At 59.9% G+C, this 20,444-nt stretch overlaps 1 protein-coding gene across 8 annotated transcripts; it reads right to left on the bottom strand.

Moving 5' to 3' along the window:
* Window positions 1-678: 678 nt before the first annotated feature.
* PHLDB1 (pleckstrin homology like domain family B member 1) lies at window positions 679-18,963 on the bottom strand. 8 transcript variants are annotated; one of them, XM_066334654.1, is made up of 26 exons: window positions 18,564-18,963; window positions 17,233-17,331; window positions 16,673-16,796; window positions 16,433-16,603; window positions 14,469-14,594; window positions 12,014-13,095; window positions 11,051-11,293; window positions 10,840-10,977; window positions 10,588-10,725; window positions 8,646-8,774; window positions 7,266-7,421; window positions 7,046-7,156; window positions 6,797-6,886; window positions 6,175-6,297; window positions 5,302-5,439; window positions 4,673-4,828; window positions 4,120-4,287; window positions 3,700-3,816; window positions 3,502-3,619; window positions 3,247-3,291; window positions 2,554-2,845; window positions 2,358-2,448; window positions 2,130-2,276; window positions 1,769-1,988; window positions 1,607-1,692; window positions 679-1,339 (listed from the first exon to the last, which is right to left on the bottom strand). In XM_066334654.1, exons 1-26 carry the CDS (start codon window positions 18,648-18,650, stop codon window positions 1,199-1,201), a joined length of 4,536 nt encoding a protein of 1,511 aa, XP_066190751.1. In that variant the 5' UTR covers window positions 18,651-18,963; the 3' UTR covers window positions 679-1,198. The 8 variants fall into 8 exon arrangements, with proteins under 8 accessions (XP_066190751.1, XP_066190752.1, XP_066190753.1 ...); XM_066334655.1 differs by having other exon boundaries at window positions 3,502-3,595; XM_066334656.1 differs by lacking the exons at window positions 4,120-4,287; window positions 4,673-4,828 and having other exon boundaries at window positions 18,564-18,962.
* Between the last annotated feature and the right edge of the window lie 1,481 nt (window positions 18,964-20,444).

The following is a 20,444-nucleotide window of genomic DNA, read 5'->3' as shown; positions in this document are numbered from 1 at the left end:
AGGCGCATCGCGGCCAGGCCGCCAGAAAACCACGCCCCGTCGCAAACCACGCCCCGTCGCAAACCACGCCCCGTCGCAAACCACGCCCCGTCGCAAACCACGCCCCGTCGCAAACCACGCCCCGTCGCAAACCACGCCCCGTCGCAAACCACGCCCCGTCGCAAACCACGCCCCGTCGCAAACCACGCCCCGTCGCAAACCACGCCCCGTCGCAAACCACGCCCCGTCGCAAACCACGCCCCGTCGCAAACCACGCCCCGTCGCAAACCACGCCCCGTCGCAAACCACGCCCCGTCGCAAACCACGCCCCGTCGCAAACCACGCCCCGTCGCAAACCACGCCCCGTCGCAAACCACGCCCCGGTCCCGCCCCCGCTCGGCTCGGCCCCGCTTTTGGCTCGACTCAGATTCGGCACAGCTCGCGTGGACTCGGTCGGACTCGGCGCATCCCCAGATCTTTTGGGCTACGCCCCCTCCATTGGTCTCTCTCCGTCCCGCTGTTCCGGTCGCTTCCAGCTGGTGCCTCCTGCACCTTCCTGCGGTCCCCACCATCTTTTATCGCAGTCAGCTCCTAGGGGCCCCAGCCCCTGCCCGGTACCCCCCTCCCCGTCCGTTCCCCCAGCCCAGGGGCAGACTCTGGTCTGTCTGTTACATACAGAGGCCACACAGCAGGGACAGCCTGGTTCACGAAATGCTTTATGACTGGGCAGTCTGTACCGCAATCCCCATCTGGCCTCAGCACAGGGGGGAGAACGATCCGAAATTACAAAAGGTTTACAAAGAGGGGTCCGAGTCTACCACAGTGGGACGTCCTGCCCTCACAGGGCCAGGTGGCGGCACAGCATGGCCTCACCATCTCCTTCCCTGGGACACTATGGCAGCAACTATCAGCATCAGCCTCAAATCTAGCACCACCCCAAGGCAGAGAGCTCGGGTCCCAGCAGGTCTTTGGCAGCATTTTACATTTCAGCACTTTGATATTGTTCCATTAAGGTTTGTTTTTAAAAAGTCAACATAAAAAAACCTATTCCCTTGCCTGAACAGGCAATGCTCAGTACCACCCAGCTGGGCCCAATGCGTGTCCATGACCTTGGTGTGCACAGCCCTTGGCATGAGGTGTAGCATGGACCTCAGGAGCTCCTTGCTGCTTGGGATGCTAAGAAGTCCAGCTGGTGGATCTGGGGTGGACGGCACCCTCCTCAGTTCATGAACTGGGTATAGCCCTCTGCCCCAGTGACAATGACGTCCATCCAGATGCGCATGGCCTCGGCTGATGGTGCTACCATGTAGTAGAGGCGGTCATGGGTCTTGACACAGAAAGTGAGCGCAGGGTTGGGGCTCTGGAGGGGAGGATGAAATCAGCACTCTATTCCCCTCTGAGCAGCAGTAATCCCCTGCTTGTCCCCCCACAAAGCCCAGCACTGGGGTCCTGCACTTGGTGCCCTGAAATTGGCACCACTGGAGACCATGGACTACCCCAGGAGCATCCTTGGCATGCACTGCCCTACTACCTCCTACCACCGTGACAAAGGACAATGCAGGAGAATGGGGATACCCACAGAGAGGCTCCCAGCAGACACAGAAGAGTGGCAGTGCCCAGCTCTCACCTTTGCAGCACTGCGGAGGTGGTCATAGTAAACCTCTTCAATGGCTTGGAAGTAGATAACACCCTTCAGCTTTATCTCATGTTTATCTGCCCAAGAGAGGGAACTGTTGGTGACTGTGGGTGATGGCATGGGGAGCAGACACGAGGCAGCACAGGGACTCACCCACGTAGTATGAGAGGGTGCGCTTCATGCGGTCAAAGACAAACCAGCGCTTCTTCCAAGATTTGATCTTCCCACCCATCTTGACCAGGTAGCCCTTGCACATCTTCTCTGTCAGGATGATGTGGTAGCAGGTGTCAACATTGTGCCCTGAGGATTCGATGTGCAGCCGCAGGTTGAAATCCTCCTTGCGGATGGGGAGGTACCGTGTCAGTGGACGAGCCTGGAAAAGCAACACAGCCCTGCAAAGCCCACCAACGGCAACAAGAGCCACGTCCCCCTGCTGCGAGCTGGGACATCAGTAGCAAGTTGGGCGTGCCTCACTGTCCAGGCTGGGAGAGAGGGATGGCAGCCTGCCTCACACCTGTGACAAGTGCTTCTCCCGCAGTTTGACTTCCTTCTCCACCAGCTTCTGCCGCCGCACAGTCTCATCTTGCAGTCGGCGTTCCAGCTGCTCTCGGCGCAAGCGCTCATCCTCCAGTGCCTGTTGACGCAGCTCCATTTCCCGCTCCTGCCAGCATCCACAGGCACTCAGCCCCAAGGACTGGAGACCTGCTTGTCACCTAGCCCTGGTGCTGGTGGCCCCTCTTACCCGGGACTCCATCAACCGTGACTTCTCCTCATGTGCCTCCTTCAGCATCTTCTCCATCTCCTCAATCTTCCCTGTCTCTATCCCACTGGCACTGCAAAACAGCCACAGCTGCTGCCCCAGCAGGAAGGACCTTGAGCCAGCAGCATACCAGCAGAGCAGGCTGTCCCCTGGCCATACGAGCTGGCCCCAGGGTTACCTGGAGATGTTGTCAGGTGAGCATGCAGAGTTGTTGCCAATGGAGATGCTGGTCTCCATGCTGTCTGAGCTCTCCAGGCTGAGTGTGTCATATGCATGGTCCAGCTCCTCAGCCCGGGGCCCGGCACCATGGGGACGGTGATGGTGGAGGATGGAGTGGTGCACAAGCCGGGGGAAGGCAGTGGGGAAAGGGGGCTGTCCATGCAGGGCTTCCCACTGGGACTGCGCCTCAGCAGCTGCTTTCTGCTTAAGCTCTGCAAGCCGCCGTTTCTGCTCCTCAATTACCTGCCGACCTGTGCCACGGGAAGATAACAATGTCAAGTTAAATGTGCCACGTTCAGAGCCACATCATGGTGGGTGAGGGGGTGGCACAGGCAGGAGACACTACAGGCACTGCTGGAGTCATGAAGACATGGCAGGGGCAAAGGTGGGAGCTGCTGTCACAACTCTCTGGCAAGCACCACAATCTCTCTGGGCAGGAGCAGGGGGGCACATGTGCCAGGCTGGTAGGAACAAACTGGGCAAAGCATTAGCGGGTTATGGATGTGCAGGGTTGTCTCTAAGCAAATGCTGAGATGCACCTGGGCTCCTGGACTGGTCATGCCCCTCTTACATATGGCAGAAAGTGTCAGCAAACAGCCATGCTGCTGCCTCTGGGCTGCTCTAGGCAGTCCAAGTCACCCCACGTCTCTACCTGGTAGATTGCCCGGCTGCAAGGGGTCTGATGGGAGCAGCTTGGCTGGAGATGGGCCATCAGGTGGAGGGATCAGGAGGAAAGAGAAGGGGGAAAAGCAAGAGACTGTGAGAGAGGCACCGCATCCTGACGGAGCACTGCTGCTATTGCCACCCTTGGCCAGGCTCCCTTCTCCATTGCCCAAGTGGCAGCAGGGATAGCGAATCCCAAAGTCCCACCACCCCACAGAGCCAGGGACACAGAGCCAGAGCTCACCCTTCTGCTGCAGGGCCAGCTGGCGCTTGGTCTCGATGTCCTGCAGCGTGGCCACCAGGTTGCGGGAAAGGCTGCCTGCTGGGCTTGGGGGGCCCTGGGCAGGACAGCAGGTGGTCAGCTGCAAGGATGGGGATGGGGGCTGGCACCAGGCATGTGTGAGCCATGGCCAGAGTGTCTGGGTCCCCCTGGCAGCCATACCTTGGGTGAGGGGCTGCGCTCCAGCATGGAGAGGTTGAGCTGTGAGGATGAAGGGGTCACACTCTTCTTCCGAGGGGTGAGGACACCAGCACCACCCTCTGTTTTTGCACGATAGACCTGAGCACATAGACACAGATGTGAGAGAGACATGGGGGAACTGCAAAAGTCCCCCAGGACAGATGGTTCCCCAGATCCTGCTGTGTCGGTGCCATCCTGGCAGGGATGCAGGCCAAGAGAAGGCAGAGATTGTCTACCCTAGGTTACTGATCTGCTCTGCCTTTGATTGCAGTGGCAGCCAGGCCCAAAGCAGCACCAGTACCTCAGGGTACAGGGTCCGCAGGAACATCCCCACATTGCCCCACTTTTGCCACAACCAGCAGCCCCAAAGCCTGAGCCTCAGCAGCAGGGAGCCAGGATTACCTGGAGAGCCTTGTGAGAAGAGTGAGCTTTAGCTGGAAGTGGAGGAGGGGAAGAAGAAGGAGAGACAGAGGAAGAGGAGGTCTCAAAGCCAGCCATAACCTCCTGGTACCACTTCTCTAAATCAAGATCCGGGAGACACACAGGGCCTCCCAACAGCTGCTGCTCCATCTGGAGAGAGAGGCTGTGTGAGGAAGGATGAACTACAAATGCAGCAAGAGGGACAGATGCACAGAGAAGAAGTTGAAGCATTCCTGCCTATGCCTGCACCATTCCCCTAGAACTTAACATGCAGACCCCTGGGAATCTTGTACACTCCCTAAGTCCCAGCAGCTGTAGGAGCCATTTGCTGTTCAAGAGAATGTGAGAACTGATCAAGGACAAAGACCCCCTGCCCTGGGGGCAGTGGAGCAGCAGACAGGACAGCCAAAGGTGTGCGACTGTAAAGAGCCTGAGCTGCTGCTCAGCTCCCTCTGCAGCTCACCCCTTCCCATTAATCTCCATCACCTCCCAGGGAAAGTGCAAGGGGTCAAAGGGAGGGTAACAGGGCACCAACCTCTGCAGAGACGAAGGGAGAAGGGAGAGATGGAAGAGAAGGAAGAGGAGCAGCACAGCCTGAGGATGAAGGAGCCGGAGGGGTACAGCTCAGCAGGGAAGCAGCAGGGGTGTGGAGGCTGCCCAGGATACCTGAGAGTTGCTCAACAGTCACATACTGGGCAGAGAGAAGCAGATTGAACCAGGGTAAGAGCTAGGGCAAGCAGGCAGGGAGGAACCAGCAGGCAGCTCCAACCCCCATAGGAAGGTTCATAGTCCTGGGAGGAAAAGCACTTGGTGCTGCAGCCACCCTGGTGCTGGGCACTGGGTCAGGCCTGCTTTGCATCCTCCTCACTTGAGACGAGCAGCAAGGACTTCATCCAAAAGACAAAGGGCCACCCCTCCCACTGCTGGGCACCCACTCTGCTCCCAAACCCTGCCACTACATCCAGGCCACCCCAGCAATGAGACTGGGCAGCTTGAGCCTCTGCTCCCCGCTCAGCTGCAGCCAGACAAGTGTCCTGACCCCAGAGAGATGTGGGCTCCAAGCACCAGGGCACACAGGGAGCTGCATATCTGCAGCTTCCTCACTGTCTGGGATGCAGCAGGCAACCCGAGGGAGCAAACCCGAGCATGCTCTGGGGCAGGTACCTCGTCGGCTGTGGGAGCTACAGCAAGCAAGAAAGAGCGCTGAGCGGCAGCAGGGGCAGCAGCAGAAGCTTTAGTGTCCAGGCTGGGGCCATGTGCATTACTGCAGAACCTGAAAACGTCAGACAGCCTCATGTACTCCTAGAAATCCATGGCAAGGGAGAAGGAGAAGAGTTAGACCCGTGTGCTGGCATCATGGCACTGACTGCATAGTGGGAGCAAATCTCCCTATGCATTCATGCCCCAACACTGCCTCCCCAGTCCTGCCCTGCTGTCCATGGTGTGCAGCACCATGCACCCCGGGATGCTCGAGCTGGGCGGGGTGTGCTGACACCCATCTTGCTCCAGCCTTCAGCACAGTTTTGCTGAAGTGCCTACAAGGGGCAGGGATGCCACAAGGTGTTCCATGGTCACTGGCCACAAGTGTTTTCTAGTGCAGCAGGACTGGATGAGGCACCTCAAGCTGTGCTGAGCCAGCTTAAAACCCAGTTCATTCTTTCTGAACCAAACATCCTAAAGCTGGGGACTTGCTCTCATTTTGGGAAAGCCAGGCTAGCAGGACTCTACAGGATGCTGTCAGGACTTGCCCAGCCATATGGCAAGCAGTGAGCAAGGGGGAAGCCTGTGCCCCACACCACTGCAGCAGGACTAAAACAGGGCAGCAGCAGTACTTGGGATGCCTGGCGGGCTCAGGAGAGCACCTGGAATCAGAGACTGAGTGTTAATGAGCACAGTTCTCAGAGAGCTATATGTTAAATGCTCCAGCCATGCTGCTGTGGGGCTGCCCTGCTGCCTGGGGGTGACATCAGTCCACAAAAAGGGTCTCAGCCAAGGAGGGGTAAGTCAGCAAGCACATGCAGCCCTCTAGTTAGTTACCTCTTGTGCCTTGGGGTAGGAGTAGGTGGCAGGAGAAGCTAAGGAGGCAGCTGCTGCTGGCAGGGGGCTCAGGGGCTTAGTTCCCTCCAACAGCTCATAAGGTTCTGAGATGTGGAGGGTCTCCTGTTGAAGGGTAAAGATCATGTAGGCAAGGTGGACACAGATCGCAAGGTGGCAGCAGCAGGAGTCCCACTGCAGACAGGCACAAGGGGACTCTGCCATCTTGTCCCTCTTACCAGCAGCATGTCAGGCAGCACCACATCCCCTGAGGGCATCATGGTTCTGGCTCCCTATTCAGAACCACTAGCAGGGTAATGGGGCAACTAACTTCCACCTAAAAGTCCACTGGACCAGCACCAAAGCATCTCCATACTTGCTCTCCAGCAAGGATGGCACCCTAGGTAGTCCTGTCCCATGTGCTGCTCTGTTGCATTTTTTTCCTCCCTCCCCGCCTCTGTAGCCCATGACTGAGTAGCTGGAAGCAACAGGCTCTGGTCAGAAGGTACTTTGCAACATAGAAACCACTGCAGAGCAAAGCTGGTGGTACACAAGGCTCATCCTCACTGATGACAGCATCTTAGGATAGCAGCTCTATGCACCACAACCTCCTCTATCCACTTACCTCTCGGAGAGCCGATGACATTTTTGGGAAGCTTCTGCCACCTGTGACGAGCTGGTATCGCCTCTCCAGGGACACAAGCTTCTCCTTCTCCTGCACAGGGAATGACAGGTCGGAGGCAGCTGATGGTTACTGGCACCCCATGGCTGGTCACTCCCCAAGCTCACCCTGCCTGCTAGCAACCTGTCAGGAGCTGGCATGATCTTGTCCCCTGCCTCAAGTACCCTCAGGAGCAGACAATCATGGCATTACCTTCTGCAGGAGCTGCAGGACGCTGCTCCGCTCCCTGGCCAGGCGCTCGGTCTCCTGGGCAGTCTGAAGCTGAATCTGGGCAGCCTGGGCATCCAGGGCAGCCACCCGCTCCTGGGGAGCAGGCAGCAGAGATGAGCTGGCTGCTGGTGAGCCATGGGATGCAGCCAGACCCATGAGGCACAGCCCAGCCACACTGGACCTACTGCTCCTCCATCCCTACCTTCCTGCGGGCAATGCTACGATGGCACTCAGCCCGGCTCTGCAGGAGCTGCTGGCCTCGTGCTTCACGCTCCTCTTCAAGGTGGCTCTCTCGCTCCAGCTGCTGGAACTCCAGGTCCTCAAACAGCTTGGCCTCAGTCTCCAATGCCTCTGCCTCCTTTGAACACACAAGAGCACTGTGAGTGGATCAGTCCCACCGGATGGGCACCTCCGCATCCTGCAGGCAGGTCTCCCACAGCAAAACCTTCTGCCATGCTTCCACATCCTGGTGCTGGCCAGGAATAAGAGCTAGTGGCCAAGCCTGTCCCCTGTGCCTGGTGTGGGTGGGCAGGCAGTTTTGCCTTCTGCTGGGTACCAGAAACATGAGAAATACTGACAGGAGTGTCTGCCATCAGAAGAAGGCAATGGAAGCACCCAGAACTGGTCAGGACAGAACAGTCATCCCCAAGAGATGAGCTTGCCACAGCCAGGGGCTTTGTCAGCCCTTGGAGACCAGCTGCCCCTGCTGAACCACATATGGGCTAGGGCCATGCCCTGACAGGTAGCAAAACACCACGTGCCAGGGCAACCACCAACACGCAACACTGTGTCACCAAGCCTACAGGTGGCAAAGCCCCGACAGGCAAGCACCATGCTGGACAAAGTCCTGTGTGTTCTTCCAGCCTTCATGCACCAACAGCATGTGGCAGCACTCAGCTCCAGGCCTGCCAGTGCCACCCTGGCAGCCATTGCACCATGCACCCCACAGGGATGTGTTTGTTTCACCCTGCTCCATGAGACAAGCAGTGAGTGACACAGCACTGATGTGGTGGCTCCTGAGGGCTCCCACACACTGAGACTGCTCCATCACCCCCCTGCCTACTGTACAGCAGACCCTCATCCAGAATGTGTGTGCCTGGCCAGAGAAGGCTGTGGCAATGTGGGTTTATCTGGGCAGGCACTAGCCATAGGCTGAGGAAAGTCAACCACTTCCAGAAAATACCAGATAACAGGAAAAAATGCTGAGGACTAGCAGTAACATAGATTAACATCACTATGTAAATAAACATTCTCAGGAAATAGCTGGAGGCAGCCAGATGAGGATGCAGCAGCCCCCAAGACTCCCCAGCCTGCCCTCCTTTGCAGGGCAGGGTCCATGCTCGTGCCCTGCCCCGTCCCGAGGAGCTCTGCCAAGCTGGTCCCGAGGAGCTCTGCCGAGCCGGTCCCACGCCCCGGGCCCGGGCGAGCGGCAAGCTTACCAGGACGATGGTGCCCGGTGCCAGCCACCTCCAGCCCGGGTGCGACGCTCCCAGTGCAGCCCCGGCTGGCAGGGAAGAGCTGGCCTAAGCTGGAGCGGAGGGAGATGGGCCATGGTCCGGGAGGGGTGGGGGGAGACACTGACCCTTCGCATCTGCTCCTGCAATTGCTCCCGCATTGACTCAGGGCACTTATCAAGGTGGCTCTTCGACTCATGGTAAAGCACCCGGAGTTGCTCTAGTTCCTTCCTTTCAGCATCAACCTTTGCCCTTTCCTGAATCAAGGGAGAACAAGACAAAACCGAAAAAAAAAAAAAAAAAAGGAAAAGAAAAAGGAAAAAAAAAAAGAAAAAAGAGAGAAAACACACTTCTCAAATGGGCGCCATGCAGAAGCTGTAAGTTAGAGAGGGGCTTAGGAGAAGGAGCATAATGGCAGCTACAGGGGGATTGAGAGATCAAGAGACACAGGTGCCAGGGCTGAGCAGTGTTAGAGAGGTTACAGATACCCTTGACCTCAGCTTTGTGTTTCCAAAAACAAACATGCAGGCAGCATAGTTCAAGTCATCCCAATCCCACACATAGCCGCATCACAAGACCCACTAACTTGCTTTGTTAACTGCTGCCAGTTAGGAACTGCAGGTCCTGAATGCAGCCTGAGGGCATGGACCACCCTCATCCATTAGAAGGCGAGGGTTGCCCACGGGGCAGCAGTGGAAACAGAAGGCTGTGGTCCAGCAAGAGATGCTCAGGCTATGATGAGACAGCAGCAGAGCAGACATTTACTGATGGGCCTGGGATGATGGGCCTGGCCACAGGTGCAGTAAAATGGGGCCAGCAATACGGAACTGGCACAAGGGAACCACTTCTCACAGGTCTGACACTACCATATGGGGGCTTGGCATTGAGAAATGCTTGCTGCAAGGAACCCTGTGCTCCACACAGAGATGGGACATCATGAAAAGGGCTATGAGGGGACATGCTGGCAGGGAGGCAAGGCTAGTACAGGCAGGTGGATTGTCTGGGGGCTCCTGGACATGCAGAGATGTCAGAGATGATGGCAGAGTTCAGAGCAGGCACTGTTAGTATGAGTAGTGCAGATGGGTTAAGAAAGTGGGCGGTTAGGTTAGCAGAGAAGCTGGGAGAGGGCTTTCCCTGCACTCCTCTCCTGGCTCTGCATGAGGCTGTCCCTGGCTACAGAAGATGCCTACGAAGGGCTGGAAGACCAAAACCAGAACAAAACTCCCAAATGCTGTAGGAGCACCAGTGGCAGGCACAAATGGCCATTCTGTCAGGCCACCAGCACCCCAACAGCCTTGGCACCCACAGCTATGGGGCTGGCCAGACCCCAAGGGACGTTGATGCCACATCACAGTGGCACAGAGCTGCTGGGGGGACCTTGGCATAGGCTGCACAGAGACAATAGCCTCAGGCAGTAGGCAACTCTCCAAGGCCATGCTACACTTCCTGCAAGGCTGTGGGATAGCCAGCAACCAGCAGCTGGGACAAATGTTCCACACACACAGCATCATGGGTGCCTTCAGGCAGTAACTGCATCACAGGCAACATCAGGGGCAAGGGGGCTGGGACCCCCTCCTAAAGCCACCAAGTTAAAAACCTGCAGTGGTTACCTGGCCACCTCCAGCAAGCTGAACACTACAGCAACAGCTGCCATCACACATGAAGGTGCAGCAGAGTGAGGTGACTTGCTGCAAGATGCAGTTCCCCAGCAAGGGCAGGTAATAGGGAGTGCCAAGGTCTCTACTTCAGCACTGCCCACTACAGGCAGCAGCCATCCAGAAAGCCTCACACCACAGTCTCCCCGCCAGAGTAACAGGCAGCTGCCAAAATGTTTCCTGAGTGTTGGCCATGCTCTCCTCCAGCAAGGCTGTTTGACCAACCCCAGACAGACAGACAGATCCCCCCACAAAGCAAACCACAGGGGCTGCTCCCCAAAGCGTCTGTGGAGCCCAGGGTCTGGAGAACATGTCCACAGGGAATGCTGCAGCATGAGGCATTGCAGCACTGGCTATGAGTGCCAGGGAAGGTCCAGCACAGCTGGTGACAATGGGAGCCTGTGACAGGGCTCACCTTGTCCCGCTCCTTGCGGATGTTGGCATCCAGGCTGGAGAGCTTCTCCTGCAGCTGCTGCACTGCTTCCTGCTCCTGCCGCAGCCGCACTACCTCTGATTCTCGCTCACCCTGCAGCAGCGCCCGCTCCATCTCTGCCTGGATAAGCAAAGCAATGTCAGGACTGCTGCTCCAACTGGATCTAACTCATACTCTCAGGATTCAGTGCTGACTGGTGAGGGCAGCTAGCAGCAGTATCCCCTGACCCCTCACCTCTCGTGATGTCTCCTGCAGCTGCTGCTCCAGCTCCTTGACACGGCCCTTCAGCTGGTCCAGGCATCCAAGGACACTGGCACGCTCCTCCTCCAGCCGCTGTGCCTCCTTGGCTCGGGGTCCTGTCAGCTTCTCATGCTGTGGAGAGGGCTGATTGGCATGGCACAGAGCGGCATGGCATGGTAACAGAACAGCACAGCTGTCCCCTTACCTCGTGGTGGGTACTCTCAGTGCTGCTGCACTCCTCCTTCAGGTTTTCCTCATCCGACCTCTCCAGGCTCTCCCCCTGCTGCAGCTCTTCAACAGCATGGCCCAGAGTCATGGCACCCCTGTGCACCCACTGACTAGCATCTGTGTCACCAGCCAGGAGCCTGTGCACGTCACCTGGCTCAGTGCCATCTGTCTTGGTGTACTCAGCACAGAGGTTCAGGATGGTCTCCAGGCGCTGCCGCTCCTGTGAGGAATAACAGTCCCCATCCAGCACGTGCTGTGGCAGGAGCAGACAAAACCCTGTGCCAAAGGTGGCCACCAGGATATGGGCCCGCATGGTGGGATGCAACATTACGAAGTGCAATGCAGCCAGCTCAACCCCACACCAGAGCCAGGCACACGATGTGCTGGGAGCTTGAGACAGACTAATTACAGGCAGCAGTGGTGGCTGCCGAGCGCCTCCGCTATTTCCAGGCGGTGACTCAGCCTGCCAGGCGTGAGTCAGGGCTGAGCAAACACAGCCCTGGTGGCTCGGCCTGCAGGACTGGCAGAGACACGGCAAACCTCATCCAGGCAGATACCAATTCCATAAAAACTCCATCAGCCCTAAATATAGATGCAATGTCCACAAAGCCATGGCACCACCAGCAGCAGATGTACCCTGGCAAGGATGGGCAAGATGTGGAGAAGGCAGTGGCACCACTATTTGGCCGGTAGCCCTGGGGCCATGCCAGCCCCAACCAGCTTCCACAGGCTGCTGTAACTTGGGGGCTTTGTAGTCCTGGAGAGCTGCTGAGCATCAATGGCTTCTCCTGGCCATAATCCCCCTGGATAAGCTGGCAGCCTGGCAGCTGTGGCAAATCCCCAAGAGGCAAAGGCCAGGTTTCAAATCAGCAAATGACAACAGGTATTTGCAAAGAAGGTCCCACCCTCAAATGTGTCCCTTCCCAGCCCCAAGGCTCACCAGGCGCTCCATCTCCTGCTCCCGAACCCGCTCCTGCCGCTGTCGCCGATGGTACTCCAGCAATTCGTCCTCGTTGTCACTGATCTCAGTGATGCTGTTCTTGCGCTCCCGTGACCCCACTGGCAGCCGTGGGTCCCCCAAAGGCTTCCTGGGGGTGCGGGGGCTCTGCCTGGGTGAGGGCACAGCTGGGGAGCCCAGCCCGTATGTTGGGCTCAGGCAACTACTGAAACTGGGACGGCGTGTGGCGTTCTCTGCCAGCAGGGGTGAGGGACCCCCAGCATCTTTTGACTCCTCTGGGCCCCTGCGCTTGGCACGGGGACTGCCAGGCACTTCCCTGCCCAGCCGGGGCTGTGGGGAGGGGGTGTCAGGGGCCACCCGGGGACTGGCAGCCCGGCGTGACAAAGAGGGGCTCAGGGGAGGCAGCTCCCGCATGCTCTCAATGTTCCTTCGGGCCACCCGTGGGCTCTCGGGGGGCTGCAACCGGGCCTCTGGGGCTGCCCTGCTGGTAGGCTGCCGGCTGGGGGCCAGAGAGTCCCGTGGCTCCCGGAAGGGACTGGGGGGCCGCTCCTGCAGGGCCACCCGTGGCCGCAGCGCCACCCTGGGCGTCAGCCGGGGGCTGCCCACCTGGTGGTCCCCGAGCCTCTCAGCTGGCCAAGGCTCACTAGAACCCCCACCAGGCAGAGTGGGTGGCTGGACAGTGTGGTTGTAGCTGGAGGAGCGAAGCGGGAGGGGGGGTGGCATGGCTGGGCCCTGCTCTTGGCTGCTGAGTGAGGGGCTGGTGTAGCTACTGCTGCTGGCTGGCGAGGAGAGGGGAGAGAAGTTCTCATAGCTGGAGCCTCCCGAGGTGGCCCCGGGGCTGGGTGGAGGGGACAGTAGACAGCGCCCACCCCCATTCACCACAGGGGAGAGGGGGGATCGGCTGTAGGCAGGCAGCTTCTGGATGCCGGGGGATTCTGACTCCTCCAGCACCAGCGAGTCCATGATGTCCTGCAGGTCCTTCTCAATGGAGCTGACAAGGGAGCTGTGGCTGTGACACCCACGCTCTGACAGCTGGTGGCCACCATTCACCAGGGCCTCAGATTCTGCAGGGAAACAAAGGAGCAGGCATCAGTGTGGTGTGACTCGTTGCAGCCCCTGCCTAGGTCCTACAGAGCAGCCTGGCATCGTTCTTCCACGCAGCCTTACAGAATCAGAGCTGGGTTGCAGCCCCTCTTTGCTGCACCCCGAGCTGCCTGCACCCTGCTGCCACCCTTTCCCACTCCACTGGGGAGCCAGGACAGGGAAGAGGCTGGAATCCCGCTAGCCCCATCACCCAGGAGACAGAAACCTGAGAGGACAGCCCAGCCACCCTCCCTGTGTTGCAGCTCCCTGCTCCACTCCCTGGAGAGCAGCTACCCGCACCACCCACTAGCACCCACCACTCGCTCCTGGCACACTCTGGCTTCCCAGCTGGGGGTCAGAGATGCAACAGCCAAAAGCTGCCCACCTGCAGCGCCTCCAGACCCACCAGCACGTTGCCCACAGCCTCCCCACACTCCAGCCAGGGTGCCCCTGCCCGGGTTGCCCTGTCCTCCCTGCGCAGCACCGATGTGCCTGTCACTCAGGGGACTAGCGAATCACAGCAGGCACAGAGCCCAGCCAGGACAGCGTGCCACCCAGGCTGCGTCACCCCCTAGCACCCTGCAGCTCCCCCCCACAGCAGCTAGCACTATCTTCATGCCTGGAAAGATGTGCTGCAGCCCTGTCAGAGTGATCCCACCCAGTCCTGTGTGGTGGAGAGTCAGCATGCAGGGCCCACACGGGATGCTGCACGGTTGCATGATGCTCATCGGCCACAGCACCTCCCCATGTCCCTCCTCCCGTCCCCCAGCTGCAGGCATGCTGCCTTCCCAACACACACGTGGCATGGGAAGGCAGCCAAGCTCCTCTCCCCGTGCCAGGGTGTGCTGGTTGGGACAGGGATAAAGGCTACCAGCCCAGGGATCAGTGCTGGAGATTTGGACATCCCCAGGAACTGGGCACCTGGCCCGCTGCCCCACGTACAGGCAGACACAGCAAGATAAGCTCATGAGATGAAGGACAGCAGCCAGAAGAATGGCCTTCACAGTCCCAGCAAAGCTATTCCAGCACATAAACATTCGCTTTCAGGCAGCTGGGGGGGCTCCGACGGGCGATGGCTCTGCCATGGCCAGGCTGGGCAGAAGTGAAAGCCATGCCTCAGTGCCCCCACAGTCAACCTCTTTGAGGTGATATTAATCATTAACAAATACCAGTGCAGCTGCCATACCATGCTGAGCTGATGGATAGCACACCACAGCCAGATGTGAGCCCCATTCCTGAGTGCAACTGGACAGGGCTGGGAGAGCATTGGGCACTGGAAAGGCTGATGGCATGGGTCAGGGAGCACATCAGCATCTGCCCTGCCCCACCTGGGACAAGGGTGGGGGTCACCTACTTGCTGGTGGCCCATAGAGAGCCGATGGGCTTCTGCCCCCCGCTGGGATCATGCTCTTAATCCACTTGGCCTCAGCAGGGTGGTTGAAGCGGAGGAAGGTGGCCTGGCCCAGGCAGATGGTGCACCCTTGGGAGAGAGAAAAGAGGGTTCATTTGCTAGCCGGCAATATCAGAGCAGTGCCAGAGCATGCAGGGAGGCAGTTGGGCATTGCTGGCCCTAAGATGCACCCTCGGGAAGGGAGTGGGCTCCTGCTGTCAGCAGAGGCTTAGAGGGAGGCTGAAATCCAGGTCACTCTCTGGCAGCTGCCGGCAGCGCATCTCAGGCACAGGCACAGCTGGGGTCCCCACCGGGGGCCGCGGGGGAGTTGGCAGCACTCCAGGGCTTGCGTGACTGCCAGCTGCAGACAAGACAGCTCCTGTCCCTGCTTGCAAAGCGCCTCTTCTTGGCCCAAAGCAGCAGCCCTCTTGGAGCAAGGAAGGCACCTCAGGAAGGGGAGTGGAGCCATGGGCACTTGCTGTCCGTTCACCTGCTGCCCATGGTGCTGCGGAGGCATGTGCTGGCAGCAGGAAACATCAGGTGGCTAGAAGGCGGCTTGCTGCCGACACACCCTACTTTGAAGCGCCTGCCAGGGCTCTAGGGAAAGGCTCATGCCGTACCAACAGCCGCTACTGAAAATCCCTCGCCGGAGGGGACGTGTTTTTTGGAGCAGTCGTCAGCCCAGTTCGCAGCAAAGTGAGTGAGAGGCATTACAGACTAACTGCCATCGCCGTCGCGGGGGCCTGGTTCCCCTGTCTGAGCACCAGAATGGGACGGTGCCCTGCTCATCCCGGCTCAACGAGGGCATCCTCCCTGCCCAGTGGCAGTGCCGACGCCCAGCCTGGCAACGGCTGTCCCGGAGATGTTCCCTGCCCTAAGCCTTTCCCCACGTGCCGGCACAAGCGGAGCCACAGGTCTCCCCGGCAAAGCGAGCGATCACCTAACTGCACCACGAGCGTCGGCCTGACAGCCACGCGGTTCATCCTGCTGTGGCCTTGCACAGGTGCTGTCCTTGCTCTGTCGTGTCCCTGCCTGCCTCCGGGGACAGGAGGATGGGCGGCTCGGCTGACCCCTGCCTGCACCCCGCAGCCTACCACGGCCCTCGTTGTCTGCTGTGGGACCTGCGGGACCTGGGGGGACTCCACGGGCCGTCGCGCCCGAGCCTTCTTCCGCGGCCACGTGGCTCCCATTGTCCCCCGCGGGGACGCCCGCGGCAGCGCCCACGCGGGTGGGTCCCCCCTTCCCAGGAGAGACGGAGGCAGGCGCGGGGGGCCGCAGCGCGGGGGCCATCAGGGCTCTGTGAGGAACGGGAGCGAGCCCCCCGCCCCGCGCGAACACGCGTGGTCCGCAGCACCGCACTCACCTCGCCACCGCCGCCGCCGCCGCCGCCGCCGCCGCCGCCGCCACCGCCCGGGCAGCGCCGCACCGCCCCCGGGGAGTGGCGGGGGGCCGGGCCTCACCCGCCCCGCCCGAGGGTCCTCCCCGGGAAGCGAGACACGGGCTCTGGCGGGGCGGGGATGGCGTGGGAAGGGCCAGAGGCTTTGTCCACTCTCCCTGGGAGCGGCCATGAGGGGCCGGGTAGGTCCGAGCCCTATGGCCACGCAGGCAGACGAGCAGTGTCCCGGCACCCATCCGTCGGGAGGATGCCCAAGGTGTGTTCCTCTGTCATCTCCCTTCCCAAAGTCAGCTCAGCATCTCCGCTATTCTTCAAAACCTGCCCGGGTCTCTCCCTTCCCACCTCACTTGATACACGCAGCAAAGCCAGCTCTCAAACTGTGCCAGGACCTGGCAGGTTCCCACCGCGGAGCACAGAGGCCAGGAGTATGCCAGCTGGGATATGCAGTTACTAGATGGCTCCTCAAACACCCCAATACTCAACGGCACAACTCCACGGGCAAAGGCTCCGGCCAACCACAGGCTGTTCCTACCTTGGGTGAGGTGCATGGGCCGCTGGAGTGGCACGCCGTCGATGGCGCAGGCGTTGCCACAGGGGTGCAGGGTGAGTGTCCCTCGCACATTCTCGATGTAGCAGTGGTGGGGCGCTAGCCCGGGGCCCTGCAGGACGATGTCTGTCGCAGCCGTGCCAATGGTGGTCCTCCCTGCCAGCAGAGAGGGCGTCTCAGCGTCTCCCGTCAGCAGCGTGCCCGTGGAGACACCCTGGCACTCACCTTCCTCCAGGGGCAGAAGAGTGATGGCAGTGCTGAGCCGACCGCTGCCCAGGCTCACCAAATGTGGCTTCTCCGTCTGCACTTTAAGCCCCTTGCCCGTGTCGATCAGGTCCAGGGGGCCATTCTGTAGGAAGAGAGGGAGGGATGCTCACAGCTCCTGCAGCTGCAGCCCACTCCCCTGCACTGCCCACCTGGCTGAGCTGCTCCAAAATGGCCACAGAGCTAGGGTCAATGCCCAGGCACAGCCACATGGCAGTAGGACTGTCCAGCAGCAACATGCAGGAGAGGAGGGCTCTCCTGCCTGTGCTACCTAACCCGGGAAGCAGAGGTGAGCTGCCACGGGAGCTGGAGATCCGTGGGGCTTGGGCTGCATCTAAGAGGATCCGAGCTGGCAGCCGCTTAGCTCAATGGGCTTTGCTGAGGATCCCATAATAGGATTGGCTGAGACTCAGGAGAGGCTGGAGGGCAGCACCAGTGCTGGTGGTAGGGCTGGCTAAAGAGGAGCCAGCCAGATTCCCCTGTTCCCACAGAGCAGAGGTCCTCTGATCCTGTGTGCTCACCTGGATGACAGTCTGGATTCTATGGGTTGGGCTGTGGGGGGTCCTCCCAGATGCCTCCATGGTGCCTTCTTGGAGATGTTGGATGGTATTGGACATGGGCTGCCAGAAGAAACAGAATGGCAGTATGAGTGACCACACTAGGCATTGGCCTTTATATATTTCTCCTGCATACCCTGGATGGCAGCCTGAGCACAAACCCCACCCATTCCAAACTAGCACTTGCCACCAACAGGATTAGTGTCCTGAGCGCCTGTCTTCATCATGTCAGCAGCTGCCTGAAGCCAGTGAGCATCCCTGCCTGCCAAGACACACATCCTACCTAGGCACACATGCCCATCCACCCAGGGAGACCCATGCACGTGCCAGGCATCAGGACAAGACACAGACCCAGAAGGAAAACTACGCATGGGCGCAGTTTTGGGGGCATGGTGTTGGAAATGCATGCTTTACATGCCAAGAGCTGAGGGCAGCCAGGCCCCAATGGCTATCAGTGGAAAAGCACACACAAGCGCAGGTTCTGGCTGATCCCAGCAACACTGGCCTGCCACGCATGGGACACCTGGGCACCCTGTGCATGCTACCAGTGCCCAGCTCTGGCACCCAGGCACACGCCTCTGCTCCCACACAGTCCAGCAGCAGCTCATAGTGCACAAGACCAGCTGAATGTTTTGTATCCCTGCCCATGTGGCCCACAGGCCTGCAGCTGGCAAGCAGGGCCACCACCCATGGAGCAGCCACGCTGCCACATTCTCTGTGTGAGTGGGAGGCAACTCGAGGAGGAACAATTTCCGTCACCCAGCACTTACGCCATGTCGGGATGCTCCGGGGATCTAAATTTACCGTCTGCTGCTCCCCACGTCCCTCCCTTCCGCCCTGGACTAGCTGACTGGGGCTTAACCCTTCCCGGACAGCGTAGGTAGGTTCCATCTGCGTTATGGGACGCCGGTCCCGGGGCCGCCAGGAGGAGCCCCGGGCTCGGTTCTCACCAGCATCGCCCACTGTCCCCGCCAGCCCCCCCTGGAGGGACCCTCCCACCCTCGGCTAGCACTGGGCTCAGCTGCGGGGGCGAGTGAACGGCTATTACACACTGTGGAAAAAATGAAACGCTGGAAAACACCAGGCGTGGGATCCAACCCTGGGATGAAGCCCGGGTGTCTCTGGCAACACCAGGACTGGCCACCCCACAGCAAGGGCTCCGTGGGTACCACAGCCACACCACGTGGAATGGGGACACCTCAGATGGAGCAAGGGGGTGCATAGAGATAAGGTCCCCCAAGAGCAGTTCACGAGTGCTCACCCGCTGCCGAGGCAGGATCCCTGCTCTCCCTTACCTGCCACCTGGTCCTGGTTCCGAGCGGGACCCTCCACGGCCGGGTGCCCATGTTCCCCAGGCACTGGGGTGCTGCAGTTCCCAGCATCTAGAGACCCCGCAGTCCAGCTGAGCCCCTGCCTCTCACTCACACCTACGTCTCTGTCACAATGTTCAGGAAGGAGGAAAAGCCAGGAGGGGCCAGGCTGCTACATAGGAAGGGAGTGGGGCCAGAGTGGGATCTTGTGATGGTGTTAACTCCTTCCCAGCACGGCTGTACCGGTGAGACCTGGTGAGAACCATGAGGACCCCTATCCCGGCCACTTGGGGGATTGTCTCCAGTTCTGCCCACTTCCTGCTGCCCAAACTCTCCACCCAACACCCCCCACTCCACAAGATGCCCTGCCTGCCCATGAGATGGAGGGTGACCCTGGCATCCCACCCAGTTCCCAATGCCCGCAGTTCCACAACATTGCCCTCCAACAGAGCCCCTCACCTGTCTCATCAACACACAGGGAACGTCTGCCGTCACCCCAGCCCGTCCTGCCGGGGATGCAGCCCCTCTCAAGCCGGCTCTGCTGTAGGAATGCAGGGCGGGAGCGTGGCCGCCCCAGCCGGCGCCCCACTGCTAGGACGGACAAGGCAGCCTTTCTTCTCCCGCTGCCGCCTGCAGAACGCGCTGCTTGTTCCCGCCGTGGGAAGCGGTGAAGGCAGCAAATGCCAAGGGGTCGGGCCCAGTTACCACCAAACAGCCCACGGTCCTCGTTCTCCCCGCGTAGGGCTGCCTACTCAGCCCCAGCCTCTTGGAAGACAAAAGTCCCTTTCTTCACCTGTCACAGCCAAAAGCCTCACCTGGGAGGATGCCCAGCCCCACCGATGCAGGGGTCTTACTAACGCAGTGCAGGCTGCGTGCAGATATGCTGCCCCACCGTGCTCCCAGGGAGCCTCTGCATCCCACTGCCCACAGGCTGCAATCTGCCTGCCAGCCCCAAGCCCACATGGGCAGGGGTGCTCTGGGGGTCCACTGCTGCCTGACCTGCTGTTGCCCACCCAGACCCAAGCTGGGCACAGCACGTCCTGACTCACCCCACATCAGGTACCAGCAGACCCCAGAGCTGCACTGCGCACCGCTGGCCAGGGCATGGGCATTCAGCCTGTGCTCATGAAGGAGCACAGACTGGCAGGCCATGCCATGCAGTATCGGCCATGCTGGCATGAAGCAACAGCATGGCAAAGGCAGGCGCATGGCACCCCCTTGCATGGCCTCTCATCCCCATGGATGAGTCATGGAAGGAAGCCTGAGTGGCCGAGCTAACGGGTGCATACAGCAAAGTGTTGCAGCCTCCAGCCAACTTGGCTGCCTGTTTGCTCCCCATCTGCTAATGCACTTAGGGTGCGCTCACCCCTTCCCACACCCTCTGCCCTGGTAAACAACCGGCTCTTCCGCCCAGCCGCTGGGAAGGGGGAGCCTGTCTCCTGCACAAAGCCAGAGGCAAGTGAGGAGCCTGCTCCTCACCACTGCCTCCCGGTCTGGGGCTGACAACTGAGTGGGGGAGACCCAGCCAGCCCCATCCCACCCAGGCGAGGGATGGTGGGGGCTGCATTGCGGTTGCTGGGACAACGCCATGATCCTGGCAATAACACCACCATAAATCAGCCACCAGACAGCTCCGGCGGGAGCCGAGGAATCCTGGCCACACCCGCTGATTTCATTGCTCAGGCAAGTGCTCCTGCACCACTGCAGCACAGCTGTGCTCTGGCCGAGGCCCTGCCGGGATCACCCTTCAGAGTCTTCATAGACTGGTGGATGCTCACCATGTGCTCAGGTCGGGGAGGATGTGAAGCCACACCTACTACACCCAGCACTCCCCGAGGTGAGCCACTTCCAAGAGCCAACCACTGC

Source organism: Sylvia atricapilla, chromosome 23 (assembly GCF_009819655.1).
Source record: "Sylvia atricapilla isolate bSylAtr1 chromosome 23, bSylAtr1.pri, whole genome shotgun sequence".
NCBI lineage: Eukaryota > Metazoa > Chordata > Aves > Passeriformes > Sylviidae > Sylvia > Sylvia atricapilla.
This window is presented reverse-complemented; position numbering and strand designations above follow the sequence as displayed.

Excerpts from the sequence above, each read along its gene's own strand:
- PHLDB1 (XM_066334654.1), bottom strand. The coding sequence starts at position 18,650 with ATGCTGGGAACTGCAGCACCCCAGTGCCTGGGGAACATGGGCACCCGG. Across the intron at positions 16,797-17,232 it reads GAATCCAGACTGTCATCCAG|AATGGCCCCCTGGACCTGAT; the intron begins GTGAGCACACAG and ends CTCTTCCTACAG. Across the intron at positions 4,288-4,672 it reads CTCCCTTCGTCTCTGCAGAG|ATGGAGCAGCAGCTGTTGGG; the intron begins GTTGGTGCCCTG and ends CTCTCTCTCCAG.